The sequence below is a fragment of the Astyanax mexicanus genome, chromosome 16, assembly GCF_023375975.1.
Source record: "Astyanax mexicanus isolate ESR-SI-001 chromosome 16, AstMex3_surface, whole genome shotgun sequence".
Classification (NCBI taxonomy): domain Eukaryota; kingdom Metazoa; phylum Chordata; class Actinopteri; order Characiformes; family Acestrorhamphidae; genus Astyanax; species Astyanax mexicanus.
Genome location: NC_064423.1, coordinates 26,733,139 through 26,753,893, shown reverse-complemented (window position 1 = coordinate 26,753,893; position 20,755 = coordinate 26,733,139). Strand labels below are relative to the sequence as shown.

The 20,755-nt window shown below is 37.8% G+C and overlaps 1 protein-coding gene across 3 annotated transcripts in view; it reads left to right on the top strand.

Annotated features, from left to right (window-relative positions):
- Window positions 1–20,755, top strand: part of LOC103039533 (arf-GAP with coiled-coil, ANK repeat and PH domain-containing protein 2) — a 55,330-nt gene that overhangs the window by 8,595 nt on the left and 25,980 nt on the right. For all 3 annotated transcript variants that reach the window (XM_049465456.1, XM_022669831.2, XM_049465457.1), the window contains exons 2-8: window positions 9,182–9,239; window positions 11,644–11,763; window positions 13,411–13,464; window positions 14,254–14,312; window positions 15,580–15,763; window positions 19,417–19,461; window positions 19,590–19,685. In XM_049465456.1, the coding sequence (XP_049321413.1) occupies window positions 9,182–9,239; window positions 11,644–11,763; window positions 13,411–13,464; window positions 14,254–14,312; window positions 15,580–15,763; window positions 19,417–19,461; window positions 19,590–19,685 (616 nt within the window). The remainder of the gene's footprint in view (window positions 1–9,181; window positions 9,240–11,643; window positions 11,764–13,410; window positions 13,465–14,253; window positions 14,313–15,579; window positions 15,764–19,416; window positions 19,462–19,589; window positions 19,686–20,755) is intronic.

Below are 20,755 nucleotides of genomic sequence, written 5' to 3'. Positions count from 1 at the left end.
ATTTACACTGATTTACACAAAGCATCAGGAATAAACTTACACAATTTCTTCCCCAAATCCCAAAATTGACAGTTGTCAAATTGACAATTCCAACATTAAATTGACACTCGTTTATTAAAAATAGCAGAAGTGCAGCACTAAACATGCCTTAACTGACCAGGTTTATTTGGTTAGAGGCAATACTGCAAACAGTTTTTTTTCCAGCAATTCCATGAATCTCCCCTTAGTGTCACAGTGCTAAAGAGTGAACCTTAACCTGTGTCATACATTTCTAATGTCTTGTTGGGCAACCCTGGTGTAGGATCTCGCAGATCTCTGATGTACCCTGATTGTGGAAATGTTGTCTGTAGTGGTCCTCTGAGATAGGCGCCTGGGATGGAGCGTGGAGGGCCGGCTCTTGGGACCATTGTGCAATGGTGGTATCTCTCACACATGCTGCCTCTTGGGCAACAGCCAGCAAACCGGAGAGCTCATCCAGAGCTTTGCTTTCGCAACATGGCTTTAGTGTGAAGTGCATGAATCAGCCCTGTAGAGGAGTAGAGTCTAGGAGTAGATGAGTCTTTGCTTTAGTTTGAGACAAAACAGTAATGTCTCAGTTCAGTACATATTTAATAGAGCTGATATTAGGATTGCTGTCCTATTAATGTTAATTTTTTTTCCCATGGTGTTCAAAATGAATAACGTATAGCATGCTTAGTGAGATTAGCTGTTTCATTCTTGTTTCTTTTCGGTTTATATATAACAAACAAGCATGAGCTAGCTCGTTACTATGAGCATCTACGATTAGCAGCTATGTTTTTTGTGTTTTTTTTACCCAGTTTTCACATAATTCTGACACATGCTTCCTCGGAAACGCATGAAGCTGATGCCATGTCACTGGAGTTCAACATTGAGCTCAAATGAACAATTACTGCTATTTCTGCTATGCCAGCTTATAGGTGCCTATGCTGCAATTGTGCTGCGTAATGGGGACATTGACTGGGACATTGATTTGAGGCAGTGGGATTAGCATACCCTGGCAGTTACATATACAGTTTTCTTTTAAGACTGGCAAAATTGTAGAATTGTGCACTCACTTTTGTATTTTGTGCTGTACTCCTTATGGTACAGTACTGTGATGAGTTTCTAATGCCAAATGCAAAATTAGCATCAGCATCACCAATTACATGCTAACAGCACATAATTAGAGGATATTTTGGTTGTCCATGCTTCTCGTGAGCCACTGTCAGTGATTTAAACCTCATTTCACAACTTCTACTTTTTCCACATGGAAATGCATGTTTAAGAGCTATAATCTACTATAACTACAGGCTGCTTCTGTTGTAGTATAGGGGACGTAATTTAAGGCAACTAAAGCTTCCAGATTGGAATTTTCATTCAGTGTCCGTCTTGTTACGCTGTTTTGCTTCCGTATTGTTCCACCCTCGTCCTAATGCGCAAACACACACACCAGTTTGTCTGAGCGTTTTGTTAAGGATAGCTGTCTGGGTTTGAAGTGGTTTGTCTTTGATAAAGAGGTTCTTCTGGCTTGTTTTTGTCCCCAACAAGAATCCCATTGTATTTTTCTCCTTTGAAGATGTTACTGATATTGATGTTGCTGCCCAGAGCACTTTTGTTATAGTGACCCACATAGGCCTAACCGCACTCATTTGACAAAGAATATGCTTTTTTTTTGTTTGAGTATAGTGATCAGTGTTATACGCTTAGAGGAATTTTGTATTATTTCTGTAGCATTTACTTTAAAATAACATCTTATGTTGTTCTGGTCTGTGTTTTACAGACTCCGACCTTTAGTATTCTAGAAACTACACTATATATTTCTGATGAATCGGCAGGATAACACTAGGATTTATCATGGAACAAGCTTCTCAGCATTACGTTGTTCTCACATGTTTGTGTAAAATCCTGTAATATGGAAAGCAAACTATCTTTTCGAGTTCAAACTAAAAAAAAAAGAAAGAGACAAAAAGAGTGTATTGTCTTAATATGTTAAATTAATAATTTGCTTGTTGCTATCACATAATTTGTGATTTAAAGCCAATCAAATAACTGCATACTTATGCACCTTTCCATTTAAACTCAAATTTGAAAATCTACAATTTCCAAGAGAGAACTTTGCATTCCCCCAACCATTATGAAGTGGAGGAAGTGAAGAAACAGCCATTTCTCCTCCCTCAACATTCATTCTTCCCTTTAACAAGAAAACTAAAACCCTAACTTGCTTCCCAGGCACTGAGGTGGCTCCCAACCACAAATGTGAGATGTGAGACCACTGCCGATAAGCACCAGTGTGTCACACGATCACAGATGTGTTAAATGAGGGGGGAAATTTCTATTGAACTACTGTGCAATTAGGGCGAAGATAAAGAGTGATCTTAATCTTATAAATTACACAGCTTTAATACAGCACCACAAACATGAGCAGGGTATTTGTTATTTAAGTGGTACATTGATCTCTTTTTTTCCTCTATTTTGGTGCAGAAAGCAGTCCTCAATGTGCTATGGTTCATTTAAATTGGTCAAAGCATGCCTCATGATTGCTTGTGTCTGTTTACTCTCTGTTTCCGTGTAGAGAGATGATGGAAAATGGTTCTTTATTTACTGATCGGTTCATTGCTATACATTTCACTCCTCGCATGTTTGCTGTGGGTCTTACCAGAGCTTTTTTGTGGCTTTAAAGCAGATAAAGCGCAGGCCCATGTTCAGAGCATTTCAGGCAGATTAGCACCGCCCGCTAGTTCAGTGAAACAATATGAAAGCCCGAGCCAAGCGCAAGTCACTGTTCCTTCCTGTTCCTGCTTTTTTTTTGGGTATAATTTTAGCTCCACCCTCCATCTAACATGCAGCTTATAGGGAATGTGGGCGATTCTTTGCAGTGAGCTGTAGGAGTGTTTGTTTCTCCCAGCAGCTAAAACACACATGCTGGGCTTTCCTGCTGGATTTAATTAAGCAGAATATGATCTGCTCTTTAGGAGGATTCTTGCTGGAATATACTTTATCATAAACTGTGTTAAATCACAACAGGATTCCAAGCATGAATGGAAATATAATAGGGAAGTTTACCTCACATGGTCTGATATCATGACAAACTGTATGTGGTCAAATTTAAAATTAAAGGAACATTGTTCATTAAAGAAACATTGCAGCTTCAGAATCATGCTGGTGGTATACTGACTGTTATGAGGAGAATGGCATCTGTCATTTCCACTCTGGTTTGGAACGTAGCTACTGCACTATTGAACTGGTAAGGCTGTGTAATATTTAGGGATGCATAATATATTTTTATATTGGCATCGGCTGATCATTGCTTTTTATGTGTCCGGCACTTTCTGACATATTTATTGCGTTCTATAAAAAGGAAAAGTATCAGCAGTTGCACTACTTCACTACTTTTAAATCCATTGATTTTAGCTAATTTTATTAGTTCTATTAGTTCTAAGTTATACTGTTATACTGGAGTGCCTAGCTTTCTAGCTAAGTTAGAAATGTGTAAGATCGGCATGATCCCAGAATTCCCACATCAGTGCATAATACTATTACAAATACCAAATCTCAAAAGTATGGAGGTGGGGCTTAGAAGCTAAATTTAGCAAAAATAGATAATAATAATAATAATATAAACCATTACCAGCAATCAGTTTTGCTGATTTTATTTCTAAGGGCAAATAAAACTTGAAATTTGATTTTCTGAAACAAAGAATGGTTGTGCAGCCCAATTGGATTCCACTGTCAGGCACCTGTGGCTTCTATGGTTTTGCTAGGTAGTTGGTATGGCTTTCAAGGTGGTCGCTTTAGTGTTGTCAAATGGTTGGTGGGTGGTTCTGTGGAGTTCTATGTGTACTATGAATGGGTGCTACAGTGTTGCAAGGTGATCAGTTCTAGAGTTGACACACCAAGCTTTATTTTGAAGTTTTACCTCAACTAACATTGCTATTCTAGCCTTGTACAGCATGTATCTTTCAGATTTAAATGGAGAGTATGTGAAGAGGTAGTAAACTGCTGCTTCTGCTGCTGAAAAATCATAGATGAAACACTAATATACCGTAACAAGAATATGTGAAGGTTGAAAGGGGCCTTTAAAGGATTATACAGAATTCAAAAGTGTTTACTCTGTATCTAATGTGTATTTGCACTGCTCTATAGGCCTTTGTGTTTTTATTCAGTGTGAACACAAACCAGAGTGGCATTACCTGTACAGTAAACCAGTTTAGTTCTTGGGAAATTAGTTGTAGAGCCAATGTAAAATTGCACGTCTTCAATACAAACCAAATTACATTTGGTGCAAATGGAAAAATAGTGTAATGTAATGTTCCCTGAGGAAGCTTCTGTATTTGACTTCTGACCAGATACTCTCTTACCCATTTTCAGCCAGTGTTTCTAAAGTGTGTGTGTGTGTGTGTGTGTGTGTGTGTCTGTCTGTCTGTTAAAAGGTTAACAAGCGCTCCCTTTTGGTGTTTGTGAAGTTCCTTCATTAGCAAAGCTTCCTCCCTCTCTCTGGCTCTACTCATTACTCAGACATTCGCTGGGCTCACTCCAGCACCGGGGCAGTGAAGCAATGGCCTGCTTTTCTCCTTTACTCGACTCCACAGTCAGCACTTTCACAAGCCTACTTTAAAAAACAGAACCAACTGACCAATCAGCTGTCATTACCCTTAAAGGGGAATTCCATCAAATTTGTTTTTAAAGGGGAATTCCATCCAGGTTTCTAAACTTTCTACATAATTAAAGGTTTAAGATGTAAACAAAGTAATTCCTTTTGGTTGTATGTGGACCACTCTAGTCTAGAGAGTCTTACAGGGTCAGAATTGTTCAATGTGGTGGTGAATTTAACTATATGTCAAAAAAATGGGCACCTTTGAAAGCTCCATCACATAATGTTTTAACAATACATGGAATTAAAAGCTCTGTCTGATGTCTGAGACACTAGAGGAGTACATGCACGGAGTATTGCAGAAAAATATTCCCCAAAGAAAACGTATTTGTTTAAAATTGTTACTATATAACCATCAGTATTACAGTTGTAATACATTTTTATTACATGTAATGTAATCTTTGCTGTATGTATTACAGAGTCACATCATATCTGAAGAAAATAGATTTTTAAAGATTCCCATATATAAAATATCCCATTTTCCCCACAATTTGCACAGCCAATTACCCAACCCACTTATTAGGACTCTCCCTATCACTAGTGAGACCTCAACACCACATGCCTCCTCCGGGACACGTGAGGTCAGCCACCGCTTCTTTTCAAACTGCTGCTGTTGCAGCATTGAAGAGTAGCATCACAGCGCACTCAGAGGAAAGCGCAGCGACTCAATTTCGATACATCAGCTCACGGACGCCTCGTGCTAATCGACATCACCCTTTGGAGTTATGTGGGGAGAGAGCGCCCAGAGACAGCAAGACCAAATGTGCTCCCTCTAGGGGCTTCGGTAGCCGATGGCAATCTACATGAATATTATTCGAATTGGCAATCTCCTGATCAAACTGGCAGCGCTTAGCCTGCTGGACCACTCAGAGCCCTTAAAAGAGATTTCTTAATGTGAGGTTTAGAACAGAAAGTCAGTGCAGTAAACATTAGTGTTGACTGGTGAATGGAAGAGGCTCATGAATAGGACTCCTTAACCCCCTGAACATTTTTGTCTGATATTGAACAACAAAATCCTGAGGATTTCTATTTTATTTATTCTATTTTCAAACATGCAGAAATTGGCGTTTATTACTCCTACTAATTTAAATAAGAGAGTGTGAACAAACAGCTTCTTCATGTATTCAATAAGAGTCTTCAAATTGTATTTTTCTTTTTTATTGCAGAGAAATCAGGTTGTGAATCTTGTACACTTTTTTGTACACTTTTAGGCCTGGTAAAAACAATTATTTGTGTACCGAATGCGTATGTATGATTTTTGAAATGCATGAGTCTTAGTATTAGTGTGAATATTGGTATGTATGGATATGGAAACTGGCACATATAGGTGTTATAAGCACAGGAGTAGTGACCTGTACAGTAGTAGGAGCTTTGATTTATACAGGAGTACAAGTATTGGTATTAACATTATTAGTATTAGTATTGTTTTGTGTGGACCTATTTTTACACATTTTTTGGAATTTTTAATAAATGAAATGAAATGACGTATTGGGGTTTATCTTGTGGTGTATTATTAAAATGGCTTTTTGTCTGTGTGTTTCAAGCTCATTTGTTTAGAGCTGTAATCAGATGCAGCGCTGCAGTGTATGTAGCAAACAAGATAAGCTTTCACCTTTGGAGTACAGCAAACAGTCCTAAATACCCCATGCTTGTGTATTAAGAGAATATTTTAAACGTTTGAGGAGAGCAGTGTGAATGGATTCAGATCTGACTGCTTAATACAAATCTAATGTTTTACTTATTGCTGGTATATAAATGCTTGGCTGACCGGCCACTGTGTGAACAGCTGCAGTCCAGGGCCCAGCAGGACAGTAAATGGATTATTCCTGCTGTAGTGCTTTGGCTTGGCCCTTGTTTACCCAAGAGTTAGGGATGGTTAAAACATCTGGATGGTGTCACCGTCAATCGGAGGGAAGAATGCACATGCTATATATCCATTGTTATGCTGCTTTACTGAACAGTAAAACTGAATAGATCATGCAGAGGAACACTAGACTTGATGTAACAGTCTGAATTGTCTTGCTATCTAAGATGAGTGTGTAAACAATTCCTTGCAGTTCATATAAAGAAAAGTGAGCTCCTGTAATGGCCTGTTTTAAATTAATTGTATACATGATTATAAAAACCCAAGGGCTTTACATATCCAGGTCTGCCCATTTGGCCTGCAGCAGTTTAAGTAGTGTGTCAGACTGGAGTACTTTTAAACAAATAAAAATACAATACAGCCAATCAGAATAGTGTAAAATCATAAAGGTGCTGAAACAAAAACTGCCTGTCTAATCTAATAAATTAGTTTTATATAATTTTTTTTCATTCAAGCAAATGAACATTGGGTTGACTGGGTTTCTGGAGTGTTTCACTCCAGCCATATTGTCCAATTTATTCCAGTCTTAAGGCTCATCATGCTCCACCCTGCTCAGCCAGCTGTAAGCCATGTGGCATTTACACCTGCTTAATTCCTGAATACATACTATACTATTAAACAAGCCTAATTAACCATTTAACATTTCCCGTTTCTAATTTGTAAAATACATCATTATTATACAGTTATTGTACCAAAACATGTCTTTCAGCAGAAAACCGAGATAATGCTCCGTAATAAAACAAATATTGCACTGTATGTTGAGAATGAATGAAATGAATGAAAATATTAAAATCTTGAATGTTAAAAATAGTTAAATATTGCAGTTTAAAAGTATTTTAGTAGTGGGACCCTTTTTGGTGCAGGTTTATTATGAATACCAATGTGAAAAACCTTTTTAAAATCATTTAAGCAGCAGCCAGAGGGTTCTTTAAACCCCTAACCTTTACTCTAGAACCCTTCTTGATTAGTAAAAGTGGGACTCTTTTGGAGCAATACAGAACCACTTACAAGCGTTCAAAGGCCTTGTTGAGTTGTCAATGTTCTGTGCTATTGATATTTAAGTTTAATATCAATTTAGAGTTTCTACCTTTTCTAAAGAACCCTTAAAGAATTTTCCACCAATGTACCTTTATAACAGTCAATATCAATTCTTCTAGCATTCAAAGTGCTTTTTGAATTGTCACCATTCTTTTCAGATCCAGTACCTTTGCAAGATGTCTTTGAGTTTAAAGTTCTATTGATTCTACTGTTGATGTATAATGATGGTGGTGATTTACTGAGAGAATCCTCCATTAAAGGTTTTTACCAAAGTGAAGAAGCCTTTAATAAGTCATTTACCCAAGCCTTTTCTTTTGGGAAAAATGTTGCTTTTTATTGAGGGGAAAATAGTAAAATATGCATATGCACTTCAGGAAGCAGTAATATTTGGCTAATTATATTAAATATTGTTTTAGACTTCACTTTGCAAGGTAGATATTTATCAGATTTTTCCTCGTTGCTGTGGGTGTGTTCTGTCCTGACGCACTCAGCTTTCCCCTCCTAATTAAGACATTTTTAGAACGGCCTGGTGTAAACACACAACTTCTGCCAGGATGTTCACAGGCCGCACGCTTTGATGTCTGTGTGTGTGTGTGTGTGCGGCTTGATGCTGCTGTAATTTCAGCTTCTGTCCCAAATTTACTGTGCCATACAGTTTTACACACACTGTGTCATGCACACACAGAGGCCTTGGGTGGCCAGACAGTGTTTACTCATGTTGGCTGAGTGTATTTTGGTTTTGACCAATCATGCCATCATCAGACCCTTCATCAAATCAAAGCTGCAGAATCAAACACTTGACTCATTTACTACTACATTGGTTGGCAGATAAAATTGGCAAAAATACTGTAGATAATTGTTCACGGCATTACCATGATCTCTTGCATTTAGGCCAGATATCAGTTTAACTATGCCAGTTGACAGTATAAAACTTTCCTCATTAACCATCATTTAAACTGACGTGCCAAATATCATTGTGCGTGGGACTAATGTCACATTCCGTAATTTGTGCTTTGTCCCATGGAAGCTAGAGGGCACTGTATTGACCTGTACGATACGCATATAAGGCCTTCTGCATTGAATGTGAATGGGATTTCTGCCTGAGGGACTTGTCTGGTTGTACAGATAGTTCTAGACAGATGACAACGTTTATGGTTATTTTCTGTCTCATCTATCAATCCCCCTCTATCAGACCTCGCTCCAACTCTGTACATACACAATGTACATACTGGCCAGTGTTCATCCCCACTCACAAGATAACACCTTACCGCTTTTACAGTTGTGAGTGTTAATAGGCCATGTTCTGGGGAAACACTTCATGATCAGTTTACATAAGTTTAAGTTATCTCATGACTTGGGTTAAAATCGTAAGACATAATGATTAAAAGTTTAAATTAAGCAAAATAATAAAACACCGAATACAAACATAAAGATATGAATATTACAAAGTAAAGTTCCTTATGTTGCCACTGTGAAATCTCAATTTTGATGTAACTGCTCACAGGACCCTCTTGTGGCTTGGGCCCCCTGGACATGCCCATAAAAAGAATTGATGGTTCTTTCCTGAGTAGCTGTGTGTGTGTTTGTTTGTTACAGTTGTCTAATGTCTTTTTCTTTCCTGTTCACAGAGCCACTGTTGAGGAAGTGGAAGGAGATGTGTGTGAGCTGGAGTCCAAGCTGGATAAGGTGGGCTCTAACTGGGGTCTACACATTCTAATGCTTTATATTTTCCACACGTTTTACTCTAGAATATTTAATCAGCGAAGATCTTTGTGTTGTGCCCATCTGTTAGTAGTTGTTCAGAATGGGCCTGATAAATGGGGCCTCAACTGATGAGCTACAGTAACTGTCAAACTACTATATAAGAAAAAATCTCTAATCATCCAGTTCTGTAAACAGCTCAGAGTTGTTATTTGGAATCAGGGTTATTAAGCCCGCAAAGATAAAAGAAACAACAAAACTGATAACAAAGCAGGATTATCTTAATTAGGCAGATGATTAAAGCCTAAAGTCAATCCTGTCCACCAGGAAAACCATTAAAGCGCTTCTCACTCAAAGTTCTGCAGCTTTAGATAGTAATTCTGCTTTGTGAAATACCCTCAGGTCATTGTTTTTATGGATTTGAGGCCCACCCCAAGTGACTCATGCCACACTGGTGTCACTTCCTTCTAGTGCTTTTTTACAGAAGGATATTCTGTAAGGCCTTCAAGAGTATTCATTATTTTTCTCCCAGAAAACCCCAACACCCCCCTTACACACACACACATGCACACACACATTGTGACATTATGATATTGACATTTTTTTTTTATCACTTCATATATTATATTATTGTGTAAACTGCAATATGACACACCCCTGTATACCATGTATAAAATGTATAAGCATGTGCTTTGTAAATGCTGATAATGTTTAATAAGACAATGTCCCACAGACCTGCTGTAGCTTCTTTTGATTACCGTATTTTTCGGACTATAAGGCGCACTTAAAAACTTTTAATTTTCACAAAAATTGACAGTGCGTCTTATAATACGGTGCGCCTTTTGTATGGATTTTACTCGTCAGGTTGTAAGGAGCAGTAAACACACACTCCGTGCAGCGTTATAGAGAGTTTCAGTGCTATACAGAGTCCAGAGCCGTGCAGCTCCGAGGCTGAGCAGCAATAGCATTAGCTAGATGCTAACCGCTAAGCTAGCTAGCTTATTCACTGAGATCAGTATTATCTAAAGTTTACTCGTCAGGTTGTAAGGAGCAGTAAACACACACTCCGTGCAGCGTTATACAGAGTTTCAGTGCTATACAGAGTCCAGAGCCGTGCAGCTCCGAGGCTGGAGCAGCAAATAGCATTAGCTAGCTTATTCACTGTTCAGAGATCAGTATTATCTAAATTTTACCCGTCAGGTGTAAGGAGCAGTAAACACACACTCCGTGCAGAGCCGTGCCGCTCCGAGGCTGGAGCAGCAAATAGCATTAGCTAGCTTATTCACTGTTCAGAGATCAGTATTATCTAAATTTTACCCGTCAGGTGTAAGGAGCAGTAAACACACACTCCGTGCAGAGCAGCAATAGCATTAGCTAGATGCTAACCGCTTAGCTAGCTAGCTTTTTCACTGTTCAGAGATCAGTATTTTCTAAATTTAGCACTTTTAATACTGCTGGAGCAGTATTATTAGAGTTAGATGCTAATCGCTAAGCGTTCACCGTTCAGAGGTGAGTTATCGGCCTGTAAGTCTGTGCTGCTTTGCCTGGCTAGCATTAGCTAGATGCTAAGCGCTAACTCTCTCAGAGGTGAGTTTTATCAGCCTGTAATCTGCTTGTTTACAGTGTTAAAACAAGCTACGGGGGACGAATCGCTAGCTAATATCTCACTGTCTTACCAGAACACGCAGGATTACTCAGTGTAACGCTGTCGTTTAAGTTTGGGTTAACTTTACTAGTTTAGGTGACTAGCTAGCGTGCTAGCGGATAGCTATGCTAACGCTGGTGCAGCAAGCCTTAGTGGACATCTGGAAATCTAAGCTTACTGTAAATAAACTGAAGCACGTTACTCACCCAAATAAACAGTTTTCAGGAGAGGAATCTGTGTAGATTAATATCCAGCACTCGTTTGACTTTGAAAGAGCTAGATTTATATATACTGAGACGCTCCACCGGCAAGCGACCACCCCCGGTGGGGGAAGGGAAACATGGCGCCACCCCTGTTCACTTTGATATAGGCACCCTTTCTAGTGTCACTTAACGCGCCTTATAATGCGATGCGCCCTATGTATGGAAAAATAGCAGAAAATAGGCGTTCTTTGATAGTGCGTCTTATAATACGGTGCGCCTTATAGTCCGAAAAATACGGTAGAATGTTTTGTTCTGTTTATCTTTAAATCACACCAAAGATAATCTTACCGGTACCAAAATTATTAATCTGACATAAACAAAGTTTCCAACAAAGGAGCCTTTTATTTAGTTGTTTAAACAGTCGGCAGCCTCCAGGGAATTACTCAAACTGCAGTTAAAGATGTTTTTTGTTTTTCAGTAAGTCAGTGTTGTTATATGATCTCAGACCCCCTGCAGGTTCCTAACCATTTTTTTGTTCTAGCTGGTGAAACTGTGCATTGGAATGATCGATGCAGGAAAAGCCTACAACACAGCAAACAGACAGTTTGTGAGCGGCATCAGAGAGTTAGCTCAGCAATCAGCGAAAGATGAGGTCATTGAGGTGAGTGACCTGAAGGAGTGATAGTGATGATTAATGAAGAATTATGCTTATCACACACAAACACACACACAGCTGCATTTCTCAGGAATGGCTTTCATGATGCCAGAATTTTGACCTTGATACCAGTACCAGGTGTAACCATGCTAAATATTAAAAACATTAAAACATTTTTATTCTCTGAGCAACCAATGTTTATTAGATTGCACACAAATATTCAAATACGTTTGCCTTGATTTATGCTTTGGTTTTCAAATTCTGTCATTTTGCCTCAGTGTAAATTGACAGTTTAAAACAGTTAATATGTAAATAATCACAGGCAAATATTAATTAATAAATTTTACATTTTATATTTAAGCTCTGTAAATTGGTGTTTAAGGTGCATTTAGTAGAAAAATGCATTTAGTAGAAAAATGCAGCAGTGTTGGCTGTTGTATGTTAGCTGGGTCAAACATGCTCATGACTCTTAATAAACCTATTTGCAACCCATTCATCACACTCAGATAGTAATGTAGGTATGTGTTCATCACATTGTGTTTAAAAAAAAAAAAAACGAAAATAGCTTTACATTTTTCACACTGTGTTTAAAACCAATATGAATAAAGGCTTGTATTAATCACACTTCACTAAAAAGAAACAGGCATAATTATAAATTGCAGTTGTAACTATAATTTTTGTTTGGTACAAACATTGGAGTCTGCAGTCTATAAGAAAAGGTGGGAGACCCCACACAAAGCTGGGACTGCTCTTTTAGATGTCACTATCAGTATCAGGTCCATTGGTTCTTAATTTGTCGGTCAGGCAGTGAGATACTAAACAAGCTAAAGAGAAGCACTGAACAACATTGTGCCTCAGTTTTCCGAGAAAGCATTTTCCAGTCATGTGGTTTCAGTAGATGCCTGGTTAATGTTTATATTTTGGATTCTCACACAGCTGTCTCCAGCATTCCCGTCGGCGCATTTCCTCCACTGCGTCTCCCCTGAGCCGTTGTTTAAAAAGAATGCTTTTGCTGTGAAAGCTCCATTGTGACTGTGATCCATTGTAACTCAACTATGTAAACCAGCAGGACCTACACAAGCATTTCCGTATTCGTCTAAAAGAATTCAAGACCTTTAGGATTCAGGAAAATTTTCTACTGAGGCCTGCTGGATTTTAATGTGAATTCCTGGCTGTTTATCAAAACAAATACTGATATAGCTTTACATTCATCACACTGTGTGTAAAACAAATACTAGCACAGCTGTAGTGTGAAAAGTGTCTTGGTGCTGATGGAGCAGCAGGTTCTACAGCTTTGTATGTATTAATCTTTGTCTGTTAGCTTCATATTCTTCCAAACATATATGTACACACACTCTGAGCTAAATTGCTAAATACTTTTGTTCAGATTGCGTGATATGATTTGGCTGGATATTGTTAGAAACAGCCGTGATTTCAAATACTAAAGACCTTAATGAGAATCTTTGGATTAAAAATATGTCGTTTATCTCTTTTGGAATCACAAATAAATCATTAACACTGAAGTAACGTAAAGCAAAACAGTGCTTTCCATTTGGAGTAAAAACACTTGTTTGGCAGGCAGTGTGAGCTGTGTAACAAATCTGTTTGTCTAAATCTAGTGTGTGTGTGTGTACTATGTTTGTCTTTCCACAGTCCAGCCTGACCAAGTTCGCAGAAAGTCTACAGGAAATGATCAACTACCATACTGTAAGAGAACCAGAGCTAAAATAGTGTGTGTGTGTGTGTGTGTGTGTGTGTGTGTGTTTGTGTGTGTGCGACAGACTGTTTGTGCGTCTGTACGATTTCTTCTTTCTCATTTCTGCTCCGGTTTTGAGAAATACGCCTATATATAAAGAAGCTTGTCTGCTGTGGGTTAAAGTTTAGCCCTTACAATTTCATACCAAAAGTAAATTGCAGTAAAAACTGGAGTAGAATTGAATGAAAAGCAGAAGTATTGTTGTACTGTGTTTTAAAAAAACTTTCTAGGGCTACAAACATTGCCATATTAATATTATTATTATTGCTATAAGGTACAAGCTAAGTTAATATAGATGTGTATATATGTAATATTTGTATTGGGTTTATAATTATGTGTAGTAACTAAACATAAGTTTGAGTGATCCTCCATCCTGAAAAATATATTGTGTGTGTGTGTGTTTGCTTTGGAAGCAGTGAGTCAGGGTTTAGATCAGTCAGTAAGATCAGCTGACCTGCGGCTAAAGTTCTCATTGAATATAATGGAGCACATGATCTGGAAGTGTATATTGTGGTTCCTCTCACATGCACATGCAGACACGCACAAATTTTTTTATTGAGTTTGGTCGCTGACCAACCACACATTCCTCCCATAGCTTCCTGACCAGTTTGGGCATCACATATTCCAAATTAAGTCTGGACTCCTAACCCTCCTGTGGTGATTCAGTTGTTGTAAATGTTGTTTACGTCTTGTAGGAAACAGAACCGCAGCTGCTCTGACCCAGTTCTTTCCATTTGCAGATTTTGTTTGACCAAGCTCAGCGCTCAATTAAATCACAGCTCCAGACCTTCATGAAAGAGTAAGTAGTGCTCACACTTAGCTGCTTACCTCATAGGTTTGGTACAGTATTTTAGATTTTAAATATAGAGTTAACATAGGACTAAATTTTAAATCAATATTAGTGTTATACTGTGTGTGGGGTCTAAAGTTTGCACTAAAGTGTTGAGGCTAAAATGCTTACCAGCTTTTTATTGAACATATAGTTTCCACATAATCATTGGCACCACCTGAAACCACCTGGCTCACTATCATGCAACCATCTAGTAACCTAACCTGAGCAGCTTCTTTAGCACACCCAATAAGAATCTGTATAGCAAACACCAAGCAACACCACAGCAGCAACCTAGCGAAAACCCTAGTTTTAATCAGATGACCAAAAAACAACAGTCTTGTAACTCATTGAAAGTAGTAATTATTTCAGCTGTGCACCTGTTCTGTTTTTTTCTTTTAGTAATTTTTTAATTTGTAATTTTAAATTGTTGTTATTTTATACAAAATGAGGTTTTGGTATGTAACTGTTATTTACAAAATAGACAAAAGTTGTTGTGTTAATGTTTAAAACTGTTATAAACAATATAACTTTGTAATATTGTGCAATATTGCCAGAAATATTTAAAAAATGTTGCAAAAACCACCTGAAAGATTGATTTTTATTTTAGTTATTATGCATTGTTGTGTGTAATGGTGCTTAGGTAGGGTGCTGTGGTTAGTGTGGTGTTGCCATAGTTTAAGGAAGTGAGCATAGATTAAGGAGGGATTCTGTTTGTTCATTGGTTATTTCTCGGTAGGTCTGGATACTTGGCAGTTGAGGCAATGGACCATGAACATAGTGTTAGGCTGTGTTTCTGGATCCTTGTCGAGCCAGTATCAGATTGTGGTGGTTTTGACTATTGTTGTTAGTTGAGTGAGTAGTAGATCCTGGCTGAGCCCTATGCATAACCCCACCTGTTAGGTGCAGGATTTGTCAATTTCCTGTATTATATTACTTACTAGTGCAATACCCCCCAACTTATTGTATCCATTAGCCGATGTCAGACTCTAGATGTTTTTTTACTGATCAATTCCATTTGTTATATACAACAAAATTTTGTAATATTGTGCAATATTGCCAGTAATATTCAAAAATGTTGCAAAAATATCTTAACATATTGAGTTTTTTTTTTTTTTTTTTTGCCCCACCTCGGTTTGTCCATTAGCAGATATCAGACACTAATTGTTTTTCACTGATCGACTCCATTCGAGCTAAGACAATATGTGTCTAATTAATTTTTACGTAACTTCCACAGGGATCTGCGGAAGTTCAAGGAGGCTAAGAAGCAGTTTGATAAAGTGAGTGAGGAGAAGGAGGCGGCGTTGATCAGGAACGCTCAGGCACCACGGAACAAACAGCATGAAGTGGAAGAAGCTACCAATATCCTCACTGCAACACGCAAGTGCTTCCGTCATATCGTCCTGGACTACGTGCTGCAGGTAAGAACTCCTGGAGATGGATATACACAGCATGTCTAAAACTTTTTTAAATAAATGGGAATTAAGAGAGTATTTGAACCCTGTTCATTATAAGAAGACTTTACACTAGGAACATTGCTGAAAGGAACTGATCTTGGATAATTAGTTCTGCCACTTCAGCTCACCCCAAAGGTTGAATCATTTTAGAGTATTGCTAGGGAACAATATCCCTGTATCCCAAGTTTGTGTGTGAACATGGTGCTTCAGTGCACCTTGTTTATTTGTCAGTTCTATGGAGATTATACAAACTGCAATGCAATTGTACCTATAAGTAGTACACTCTTGTTAATTACCCAGTGGTGTGATGTGTTTAGAATTCATTAATGCCTGCAGTATTGTGCTTGCAGCATTGTGCAATGGATCACAGTTGCATGACTCAGAAGGGGAAGAGGCATTGGTGGCTATATGTTACACAATGAGTTGCTCAGCCACATACAGCAACACTAGTATTTTATATCATTTATATATACAGCTCCGGAAAAAAATAAGACCACTTAAGAATGAGTTTCTTTGTTTTTCCCAAATTGAAAAGTTCTGGAATATTATCAAAAGAAAGAGGGATGATCACAAGCCATCAAACCAAGCTGAACTGCTTGAATTTTTGCACCAGGAGTGGCATAACGTTATCCAAAAGCAGTGTGTAAGCCTGGTGGAGGAGAACATGCCAAGATGCATAAAACTGTGATTAAAAACCAGGGTTGTTCCACCAAATATTGTTTTCTGAACTCTTAAAATTTTATGAATATGAACTTGTTTTCTTTGCATTATATGAAGTCTGAAAGCTCTGCATCTTATTTGTTATTTCAGCCATTTCATTTCATTTTCTGCAAATAAATGCTGTAAATGACAATATGTTATTTGGATTTTGGTAGAAATGTTGTCCATAGTTTATGGAAAAAACTTTTACTAAAACTTTTAATAAAAAATATAAATGGCAAAATCAAAGGCATTGATACACAAACTAAAGTGGTCTTTCCATTTTGTCCAGAGCTGTATAAACATACACAAGTCATATCTATGTGTCTTCATTTTTTGTTTTGCTCTAATCCTTTGAATATTTTTTTTACACTCAAATGTATTTTTTTTTTGGCACCAAATATGGTTCCTCTATGGCATTGCTTAAAAACAATTTGGCAGAAAAAAAATGGACATACACTCGCACACACACTCATTTATTAAAGCACAGGCTGGAGTACAGCACTGTCTGTTTTATAAGCAGCTGCAGCTCTTGGTTAGTTTATGTAATTGCTTTGAGTTGACCTCACTCTCAAATGGTGTGGAACAGCCTGTAAAGTTAATTAGTGTAGTTCTCTCAGAAGAGCTGCTCATCTCCGCTCATCTGCTGCTGAAGAGGAGAGACAGCATGTCAACACTGAAAGTCGACTCACACGTGCTACCTGGTGGCAGCACAAGAGCACAGCATGCCTATGATTCTCATTCAGATCTGTAATCTGTGAGGTCTGTGGTTTATGAATGTGATACTGAGCTGATCTGACGGTCATTGTCTGGTTTCTGGCTCAGTTTGTGTGAAATCACTGAGGCACGTCTGATTGATGATGATACTAATGGCTTTGTTTAGTAGTGTTTATTGTCAGCTTAGCAGGGATTTCACAAGTCAAAAAATCTTTAGGCTAAATTCCAAGAGGTGCCTTATGATAGCTCAGTATTTTCATTTTGAGACCATTTTATGGCACTGAAATGCTCTTTAATAAAATAATAAAGCTATTATCGGTAGTATTGAGTAGCATGTTTTCTCTTGTCTCTGTCTGTTCTGTTTCTGGAGTAGAGGTGGGCAATATGATGAAATTTATCATATTGTGATAAATTTACTTATTATATCAACAATATGATTTTTAAAGCGTATCAAGGCTCTCATCAGTCTTCAAAGAACACTGTCCCACTGTACATTTATTTACAAAAAGTGTAATTTGTTCTGATTTATTGGATGATGTGCAGCCGACTCTGGATAGAAATCCCTGTTCTATGCAAGAGAGAGTATTTAAATAGCAATTTTGATAATCTGGTCTCCGTCTCGGCCCCTCCTGTTCCTGGTTTGAGTTGTTGCTAACTGTCTTATCTGCAACATTACTGGAATCATAAGTAAATGATGAGGTATGTCGCAGACAGGGTCTTTTATACTGTTTATATCATTATCAGAATCCTATGGTATTAACCAATATTAAGAAATATATTGCGATATATATTTGCTCCATATCATCCAGACCTTGTATGGATGTATTGATGTTGATGTTGGACTGACTAATATACATGTGACATTCATTCTTATGTAATAAATCATGCAGGCAAACATAATAGGCAATATTGAGGTCAATAAAATAATTTTGGTCATGCCCATGATTTGTATAATTAATCATCATGGTGTGTCCAAGTTCACGCTAAGTCTCAAGTCAGCATAACATTATACTAAAGCAAATATGATAAGCATAATCTTAAAACAAACTTAATTCCACACAGAACAGGAAAACTGCTCCACAACTGCTGGGGGCTCCATACCTTTCTAGCCCCCAAATGCTTTTAGGCATGGTTCCAAAAGTTCATGTTTGTCTGCTCAAGAGATCCTATTCTAGTTAGGTGATCTTAGTCCAGTGATATTGACAGTACTTCTCTACAGGCACAAACAACCTGTGTGTGCATTTGCACATCTGTCAGCAATGGGTATAATCTAAGTAAATTAATGCATTCATTAGAAAGGGTGACTTCAAACATTAGGAATGTTTAATAGAGTAGACAGTGAGTGGACACAGTGTTCAAAAACTTCAGCAGCACTGCCGTGTCTGATCCACTCATACCAGCATAAAACACTTAGATTTTATGTTTATTTTTAAATTTTAAACATAAAATTGAATGAGGCCTTCTGATTACCTTAAGAACATTAGAGTGTAGAGAATTTTATTTGATAGGAGTATCTCCATCCAAGATTTACATTTCCAAATCCCAGGCAGGCAGGCAGGCCGGCAGATACTTTTGGCAGTATAGTGTGCCTACGATATTTGTAGTGTACTGAATTTATAGCGTTTACTTTTTTGTAGGTTTTATCTTGTTTAAAAAACAAAATTTATTGTTCTTTACTTTAAAAGTTTCAGCATTATAAAAACATAAATGCAGTAACAATTTATATTTCCACCCTGCGGACATGCTGCTGGCTTCAGTCAAGTGTCATCTAGTGGCACACACGTCTGTTATTTACTGATTCATGGTATCAGTGCTCTTGGTACATAAGCCTAAAACACTGGACTGAACAATGACCTTATTTTGTAAAAATGGGAAGCAAATTTAAGTTGGTAATTAAGGGACATTTTTGTGAGACCGGGTGATTTGAGGTGTTTTTCTTTTTGTCACGCTTTCATTCATCACCACAGGCAGACATTTGACTAGTGTCTAGTGTGTGTCTGACCACTGAGCTCTTTTCAAACCCGTTTTGAATTTTCCCTTTTTGCTCACATGCTTGACGTAAATCCTTTCAGCCTTTCATCTCAGAGGAAATAGGCTGCTCTTCTGCTTCAGAAGAGAAAGTTCACAAAACTAAATCATTGTTACTGACCAGTAGCTGCAGTCAACATATCTTTAACCCAGTGTCTTTTCTTCTTTAACAGATCAATGTTCTTCAGTCTAAGAGACGATCAGAAATTCTTAAATCGGTAAGTACAACTCTCTTGCCTCCCCTGACAGCACAGAGCATGTGTTTTGGTTTAGATCATACAGGTTTATTTTCTTATTATAAAGCTGATTCAGCATTTCGTAATCATTCTCCTTTGTCCTCCTGCAGATGTTGTCCTTCATGTATGCCCACTTGACCTTCTTCCACCAAGGCTATGATCTGTTTAGTGAGCTCCATCCGCTAATGAAGCAACTCGGAGGGCAGGTAGGTCAACCTGTTTCTTTCCCCTGTGTGGCCCAAATACGTTTATACTATGTTTACTCTTCTTTACAGAGGAATTATCTTTATTTATCTTCTTGTTAAATATGATCCTAAATGGAAAAAAAGTTGGATCACATCACTCTATATCAATGTAATTATAAGAATCAACTAGTAGATATTCAGTATCCATTATGATTTATTGAGTACTCAAATTCAAATACTTCTGTATATGCTGTAAATTATTAAGATTATTTATTATTTAGTTGTAAATATGATGTATCTACTACCAGTTTTTTAGTTAATGACATTGAGTAACTACCATAAATTATTCAGTTTTCAGTAGCAGTTTCCAGCTATAAATTATGCAGTATCCACTATGAAATAGCCTCCGCTGAAAATTAGTATATATTCAGTATCTGCAATTAATTATGCAGAATCCACTATGAATTGGTCTGTATTAACTTGAAAGTGCTCAGAATCTACTATAGAGTATTAAACATCTGTGAATTATTCAGTATTTATTAAAAATTAATATTATTTGTTAGATATCTTGTATGAAATATTCACTATCCATTCTGATTTATTCTGTATTTGCTACAGATTGTTTAATAACTTTTTATGTACCTTTTTTAATTAGAATAAGAGGAAATCAAAAGGGGAAAATGCAATACTCTGTCCATTAAAGGATTAAAACACACACACCCCTACACACCACCTAGTGTATACAAACCCAGATTTCTCCTTATTTACTGGTTTACATTGCACGGGTGTGGTGGGCTCCGGCCTGTGGTCCAGTGTTGTTGTTCCACTTTCCTTTTTCATCCTGTCTTGGTCACGAGCTGGCAGAGTTTGCTCCCAGGGGGCTGCTCAGGGATAAGAGGGGGGTGCAGGGGGTGGGGGAGTCACGCAGGAACTTTACTGAGCTCAGAAGAAAAAAAGGCTGTGCCAGCGTCTGACCACTGGAAAGAGGAAGTGGAGGAATGGAAGGGTTTTCCCAGCGGAGGGCTGGAGCATGGCAGGGCTTCAGTCTGGGAGTTGAAAGGAGTGTGTGTGGGTAGTGGTAGCTGGAGCTG